The sequence below is a fragment of the Macrobrachium nipponense genome, chromosome 31 (genome assembly GCF_015104395.2).
Source record: "Macrobrachium nipponense isolate FS-2020 chromosome 31, ASM1510439v2, whole genome shotgun sequence".
NCBI classification, from domain to species: Eukaryota; Metazoa; Arthropoda; class Malacostraca; order Decapoda; family Palaemonidae; genus Macrobrachium; species Macrobrachium nipponense.
Window position 1 is genome coordinate 9,122,450 of NC_061093.1, and position 8,589 is coordinate 9,131,038.

At 33.2% G+C, this 8,589-nt stretch overlaps 1 protein-coding gene across 1 annotated transcript in view; it reads left to right on the top strand.

The window, feature by feature from the left end:
- The window catches only part of LOC135206596 (importin-5-like), a 126,347-nt gene extending 125,019 nt beyond the window's left edge, over positions 1-1,328 (top strand). Inside the window, 4 exon segments of the mRNA XM_064237936.1 lie at positions 18-203; positions 348-605; positions 739-987; positions 1,146-1,328. Of these exon segments, the coding sequence (XP_064094006.1) occupies positions 18-203; positions 348-605; positions 739-987; positions 1,146-1,328 (876 nt within the window).
- Positions 1,329-8,589: the final 7,261 nt, after the last annotated feature.

Genomic DNA, 8,589 nt, shown 5'->3' on the forward strand with positions numbered 1-8,589 from the left:
GGCCATTGAAACTGAACCAGGAAAGTGATGTCCTTTCTGAGCATATGTATGCCATGGCCAAATGTATTGAGGTCCTTGGCATGGGATGTCTGTCCAATGATCAGATTACTGAATTGATTAGAATTCTTGACAAGTCATTGAAAGAACACTTTGAGAGGTCTGTCAAGAGACAAGAACAACGAAAGGATGAAGACTATGATGAGGTAAGTTCTAGAAAGGCCATTTTTATTCATGGTTATTATCCATATGCCTTTTGTTTTGTCATTTTCATTTTTTGATTAAAGATCTTTATTTTGGGTTGTTATACTATCCTTATGCTCTGGAATAAGTACCTCATTTTCTTTTAGGTTGTAGAAGAACAGCTTTTGGACGAAGACGATGAAGATGTGTACGTATTGAGTAAAGTGGCTGACATCACCCATGCATTGTTTGCTGCTTATGGGCAACACTTCTTCCCATTCTTTGATGCCCTCTTGCCTCATTTTGTCAAATTACTGGATTCCAGCAGACCATGGCCAGATCATCAGTGGGGCTTGTGTATTTTTGATGATGTCATTGAGTATGGCGGACCAGCATGTGACAAATACACAGACCATTTCTTACAGGTGATGACTTGGATACATTTCTTTAATATTGTAATATACATATGAAGTCTGGGATCTTTCTTTAAATTCTGTATCCACTTTTTCTGTGTTATTAATGAATTAACTGGGAGGAAAAATCTCTCGTTTATTTCAGGCTCTGTTAGGATTCGTCACAGATAAACAAGGAGAAGTTCGTCAAGCTGCTGCATATGGCTGTGGAGTTTTGGGTCAGTTTGCTGGTCCAGCTTTCGCCCCAGTGTGTGCTCAAGCAATTCCTTTGCTAGTGCAGGTCATACAGAGTCCAGAGTCAAGGAATGAAGTTAATTTGAACCCAACTGAGAATGCCATAGCTGCTGTAACCAAAATTTTGAAGTACAATCCATCAGCAATAAATGTAGATGAGGTAAATATGACAGAATTATTTTAATACTGCTGTGTTTCTTTTGAAAAGTAGCTGGATCACATCAAAACCATTCCCATTGTTGATTTAAATTGTCAGTGGTTTTTTCTCAAGTATAAGGTTAATGTTTTGGTACTTTCTGACAAGAGACATTTTTCCAGGTTATTCCATTATGGCTCTCATGGCTACCAGTTTGGGAGGATACAGATGAAGCTCCACACGTCTATGGATACCTGTGTGACCTTATTGATAAAAATCATCCTCTGTTTTAGGGCCCCAATAATAATGGTAATCTGCCCCAGCTTATGGCTTGTGTTTGCGAGGTAAGTAAAAAGAGTGATTAGAGAAAATACAGTCCTCCTTTTAGATGTAAGCTTGTAGTGATTTTCCTGAATTATGCACTTCCATCTTTGACTTGTTAGCGTCTCTAAAACTTTTCGTCTTTAATTAATAAATGACAAATTTCATGGGTAATGATATGATAGATCTAAATTAGGAAATTAAACCTATCATTGGATTACATACAGCAGATTAAAAAAAAAAAAAAAAAATGAGCCACCACCACCAATTTGAAGTAAGCATATCCTGTCTTTGGATAAGTTTTGATGCAGAAAAATTAAGGAACCTCAGATTTTTCAATTTTAGTGCCAAATTTTTATGTCAGTAGTTTTGTTACCCCAATCTTTCAAATTTTCATTGAATTTCTTAGTTATCTCTTGAGATAAAGATTTTTATGTAGATTATTAAATTTGAGAAAATTACAAGAAAACTTTTTTGCTAATTTTGCATGTATCTGCTGTTACTTAGCAGGCTAACATTTTCAGTGGTAGAATTTCTTCTGAACAGAGATGTACACTTGATAGATTGCTTCCTCTTTTTTTTTTTTTTTTATATATTATATATATATATATATATATATATATATATATATATATATATAATATATATATATATATATATATATATTATATATTATATATATAATATACTATATATACACACACCTTACCAGAAAATGGAAGTTACATTTTCATCTAGTTAGTAAACATGAAATGGACAAGAATCGAAAAAAGCACTGTAGAAGTCAGGAAACATGGAATTTGTTACATAAATATAACATTGATGAGACTTGATACCCACAGGGTACATAGCTGCTTACCAGTAACCTGTAGTATCTACTGCTGTCACAACTGATGTTTATGGGTTCAGAATGCGTAGTGTGCATTCATAATATATATGTATTAGTAATGATAGTTAACTTCTTGAATATTTATATTTACATATGTACTAACTATATATGAGAGTAAAGGCATAATCAGTTTTAGTTACTAGAAAACACTTACTGAAAGTATGTAACTTTTTTTATTCAAAAGAAACTTTATACATTTCAGAAGGCTGTTCAAAAGCTAATTAATTAAAAGAACTTTAACCTTGAGAAATAATGTACAATAATTAATCCAATCCAGGTCCCCTAAGAATTGCACATTACAAAGCATTTTAACTCTACAATTATCCCAGTTAAGTAAGAATACTACTTATAACAAAAAAAAAAAAATAAAAAACATAAGTGACCAGATGCATCAAAATCACACAAAAACAGTGCATAGATAAATAAAAATACAACTACTACACCTGTACTGAGTTGAGTTAGTTTTAATTGGTATGTGGTGAGGAAATGTTGAAATATGTCATTTAAGGGTAAAGTGCCAAAGCTCCAATTATAAAGCCAAATTAAAAACTTACGTTAACATCACTTTAATGAATCCTAAATTTGATTAGCCGTCAGTTGGTATAGTACCAACAAAATAAATCGGATCAAACCCATTGTTGGAATTTGGCACTTTTTTTTTTTTTATTAAAAACAAATATTTCAGGCAAGCCCTTATGGTTATGAATTACCTCAGTTGATTTGGTGCTTACTCTAGAAGAGCCTTAATTAGGCTCAGATTTGAATAACTAATCCTTTATAATAATAATAATGATATAGATTAACTAATTTCAAAACCAAAAAAGAACACCATGTTGGGGTTAGTTAGGAATGGTCACACTTTTTTAAACTTATGAACACTTCATGAATAATACATTTGACCCAGTTCCTACATGAAGAAATTTTAGTCAACGCTATTTATTGGTTGTAATATATTTCATGTCCTAAACTTACACCAACAGTAAGTGTAGGCCCTGGGAACAAACATTTGAGGAAATTGTAAGAATATTTTATTACATTTGACTATCCATTATCCAATAGTAAAAAAACTGCATAGTATTAAGTAGAATTTAGAGTTTAGTATTATACTTGCAAGCTGTATGGTAGTCAGGGTTTTACTCTGGTTGGGTAAGCTTCTTTATAATAAGTTGTTCTGGTTGGGTGAGCTTCAATCTTGATAAAATAGCCATCCTATGAAAGGAGTTCCATTATGCTTGCTTTCATTCATTTTATGCACTGATGCTTTAAGAATAGTTGACACTACAACAAACAAACAAACTAGCCAGTTCCTTTAGGCAGAGACTCAGCATGTGAATGCCCAACCTCAGTCTACAGTCAGTGTCAAATTTTGTAAACAAATGGTTAAAGATATGCAATTTTAAGGAATCCAAATTATTTAATCTAAAAACTGACAGGAAACCACCTTTTAGCTATCTTTAAAGTTAGTATTTTAAACAAAACCTGGTGAACTACATAATTATAGTATGTAGCAAGTTAAGTCATAGAATGTGGTTGATTTTTGGTTGGTATGCATTACACACAAAAATGAGGTTTCAGTAAATTTTATTGTTTTATCAGAACTACTTAACCCTTAATGGACAGAGATATGCTCACTTGAGTAGCAAAATTACAGGGGTTTTGGGTGGATGACGGATTCACTCATGTTGAGTAACAATGTTACGCCATTGAATTTGGGGGAATCAGGCGGAAAGAGGTGCCATAAATTCACTAATGGCAACTTTTAGACTGGCCCCCCCCCCCCTAGGATGAGAGACTTTGTGGCTCAGGGCTCAGTTTTGATCTTGACTTCAAGGGAGGAGGTAGTGCCTCTGTCTTACATGATGTCTTTTTATAAATGTGCCCATAAATATACCAATGGGTTGCTGTTGGTTTAGTTCTTATCTTTTATGATAGTATGTCAGTTGTTATTGTAATTTGGAAAGAAATATTAGAAGAAAGCATGTATAAATCCAAAAGTTACTACATCTTTGTTCTCAGTAAATTTATGTAAATGTTTTAAAAATATGCTCAGAATTTGTTACTAATTTTGTATCTTATCTGTTTTGATGTTTTGAGCTGTAATTTATAATTTTACAAAATATAATAAATTTGTTTATTAGAAAAATCATGTATGACCATAAAATTTTACAATTTTGTAAAAGGCCCCAAAACACGTGGTTGTAATAGTCATTTTCAACTTCTTGTGGAAGGTAGGGAAAATTTGTTGGTTTTTTTCTTGCACCATGTGCATTTCAGGTAGGACCATTCTAAGAAAAAAACATGTCAGTGGAAAGAGGAAGATATGCAAATGCACATGGTGGAAGAAAAAGGAATTCTAAAAATTTTTCCTTATCTTCACAAGAGTTGAAAAGACTATTGGCAACCTCTTTTGGGGGGACACTTTTAAAAGACAATTGTAAATTTTACCAAGTTTCACATGTTATTCTATTAGATTTTTTTTTTTTTTTTTTTATTAAAACTTGCATAATAACATAACAGATAAGAAATAAAATCAGTAACAAATTCTGAGTATATTTCTTTGTAAAATTATTTACGTAAATTTACTGAGAACGAAGATCTTGTAACTTTTTTGGATTTTGACATATCTTTTATAATATTTCTTTGCAAAATTACATTTATAACTGACATAATATCATAAAAGATAAGAACTAAAACCAACACCAACCTTGATATATTTATGAGCAAATTGATAAAAATACATTATGTGAGAGAGGAAAAGGCAGTACATCCTCCCTTGAAGTCAAGATCATGGACTAAGTTCATGAGCTGTTCCTTCTTGACTTAAGCCAATGTAGAAGTTGCCATTTGTGAATTTATGGGGCTATTAAAGTAATGGCACCACCTCTTACCCGCCTGATTCCCCCTTATAGATGGCGCATACTATTGTCACTCACATGCGTGACCTTCATCTACCCTAAACCTGTTATTGGTACTCGAATGAGCATGTCTCTGTCCATTAAGGGTTAAAAATGGGCTATGCATGTCATACTTGAGAGACTGCACTATATTTTATTTGGGGAATACAGGGAAATTTACTGATGGCTATTTTCACATCCTTGTGAACATATATCCCAATAGAAAATTTTTTTCAGCAAAAGTTTATGGGCTTAAACCTATCTAATCTGTAAATTTGATCATGGGAAATTCTTTACAGGCATTCAAGAGAGAAGCAGTAGAGAAGGAAGCAGATGTCACAAAGCGTATTGCTAAATATTGTCCGGCAGTTACAAGCTAACCCTGATATGTTTTGAAGCCTGTATCAGCCAATTAACGCAGGAACAACAACTTGCCCTTCATTCATATCTTACAACATAGCTTACGGATAGTCATTAGGATTTAAATTTTCATAAGTTTTATTACCTTTAAAAATCGTTTAACTATTGATAATCACTTTGGAAGTTTTCCCAATATATCCAAAGCACTATGCATGTATTCGTTCTCCACACTGCAAGCATCCGTTAAGGTGTTTCAAGCTCATTGACAAAAGAGCTTTGGTAAACGGCCTTTGTGTGTTTACAGTGTATCCAGTTCATCCAGCTACATGGATATTTATTTTGAATTTCTCTGTATAGATATTAAGCTGTATTGTGGTTGAAAGATTAAGGTTAGTTTAACTTAGACTATATTGCCTTTATTTTTAAGATAGATTTGAATATTTTGATAGATTTGAATAATTGATATATTTACAGTATTTTATTGCCATCAGAGAAATCATAATGTGAACTTGTAGACTTCCTTTGATATTAATTATTTAAAGAAAAAAGAATACACTGATTGTATATTGAAATATAATATTTATACAGTAGTTGAAAGTTTTTTCGTACAGAATTCAATATTGTTAGGAAGGTATCTATAGGGTACACTGTAGTAGACAAATTTTTATGCCTTACTGTTGTTGTTTGAAAGGGATTATCACCTAGGCTTGGGCCACCTGGCTGCCCAGAATCTTTCCATCCATCTTAAATCAAAGGATGTAGTGTCATCTTTGCCTTCAAATTGTTTAGTGAGGATTGTATGGGCACTAAATCACTTCATTTAACTATGGATCATTCCGTGAGCCACCAGTGGCAGGTGTCATAACTTTTAATTGTTGCTGTTTTGGTTCATTGTCTTGTGTCAACCGTTATGAGTGTTGTCTTGGTTCACTGCCAGATTCTTGGCAGAGTTGACATGATTTGGAATGACTGTTCTTGGAGACATCATAGATCTTGAAATTCCAAAAGATGGACTCTGTTTTATCCTTTCAACGGGTATGCAGCATTGGCTCCCATGCATTACTTAACTTTACTCCCATGGATTCTTGCGCACCCTTGTTAGTGTTGTTTTGTCAGCATTATTTGTGTTGTAAGTTTATTTATCTATGTAGTTGATGGAACTCCACTAAAATGCTCGTATATAATTTTGGTGTTATTGTGGCATTTTTGTAGTTTTATAAGGGGCAGTTTGTGCATTTTTTTTTTCTATGTATACTGTATGTTGTGTTGCAGAATATTAGCAGCAGTTAACAAGGGTAAGCATGTTCATTATACTCCCTCCATCTCGAGGGCACTCTGGATGAAACCATAGTTTGAGGAGGCTCTGTCTTGGACTCTTCACTGCTCAGTTATAGAATGACAGCGTTACTTGTGGTTCTCATTTAACGGGGAAATAGAAAATTATTTTCGTGCCAACTATATTCTTCTTAAGTTATCTTAATATGAAAGCACTAATGAAGTAGAATTCTGGGTTGTACTGATCATCAATATTAAAGATTTTGTACATGAAATGGATTTGTTGAAACAATATTGGAAAATTATCTTTCTCCAGGGGAGTGGGGTTGAAGAGAGAGAAACTAATGACACTTCAGTATAAGTACCAAAGAAAAAACTTAATCGAATCCTATATATTAGTTTGGTCGCATCAACATTTCTTATTCAGAAATGCCTTCAGTTACAATTCCCTACTAACACATGCACGCTTTCAGACGTGTAGTTTATAGTTACCTCTCATAATCTTTAGGCTAAACCATCTTACTTTTTTGTTAAGTTTATCTGCTCTGTGAGTAGATTGTATTGTCTTGTGAAACCTTGTGGTTGTTAAAAGACTTGAAGATGGGTTGGTTTTTTTTTTTTTTTTTCTTCCATGTACGTCACTCACTCAGGTCCCAGCTTCTAATGTTGCTTTTCCCTGGTCATGTTGTAGGTTTATTTTATATATTCCCATTCATCTTGCATCGGGGTGGATTACATCAATGGCATGAGAAGTAGGGATTCAGTCATCCAATGGTTTCATTACTTGTATGTAGCTCTATTAGCACCTTTATATTAGGGCCCCAGTTCTTAGCATGTTGAAAAATGGGAGTGCGGCTTTTCTATAAAGGAAGTCTAGTTTGATTTAAAATTTGTCTATTATTACTACTCTGCTGACTTCTTGTAAAGTCAGCACAGCTAACTTTTGCATTCCTTACAGCATTGTAGCAAAAGGCTTTGTGATGTTAGGAATATCAATATTATGGAGAGCCAAGATTCATTTCAAGAGGGTAAATATATATATATATATTTATACATGTAAGGAGACTAGATATTACGGACAACAACTGTGATAGAAGTGGTTTCGAACGTAATTACGCCAATTGGTAAGGAAGTCTGTTAAATTACTTGTAAAAGTTTTTTTAATGTTTGAAGTAATCAGTGTGGTTTGAGATTTTTTGTGTAATCAGGTTGGCAGTGCTATTATTGGGTTTATTGGGATCAAATTCTATGCACATAATATAGCAGCAGGAGTTGGCTTATTTGCTTCTCTTGATGTCAAGCGGAAAACTTAATGAATATGTAAAGGACTGAATGCTTGGTGGATTGTCTATATAAGAAAGAAAGAAAAGGACATCCATTGGTTTTGTAAGATAATTTCCACCATTATATATTCAGTTGACATGTAGGTGTAGTAACATCTCAAAATTGAAGCCTTTTCAACTTGAAGAGACTTAGTGTACATATTCTTCAAATCAGTATCATAAATTGTAATCATATAAGCAGTGTTTTGTTTAGTCCTCTAATAACACCTTTTTGCAAGTAGAGGTATGGATATTTGATGTCTTCTGTCCATATGACCCATTATATCTTAATTGGGTGATTTATCAAACAATTCTCCCTCCCTATAATAACCAGAAATTATTTTCAGTTGAACTTAGGAAGAACAAAGCATTTCCCGAAAGCTAACAGTAAATTTTTTCTTTTGCCTTACTTTCATGCATATCAAGAAATTGGTTAAAGACAGTCAAGTTTTGTAGAAGATTTCCATGGGTTGGTTTGTTTTGTAAATGAACAAATGACAAATTTTTAATATACAGTATTTATATTTTTCATAACTAACAAACCTGAGGTCTTGACATAAAGGGT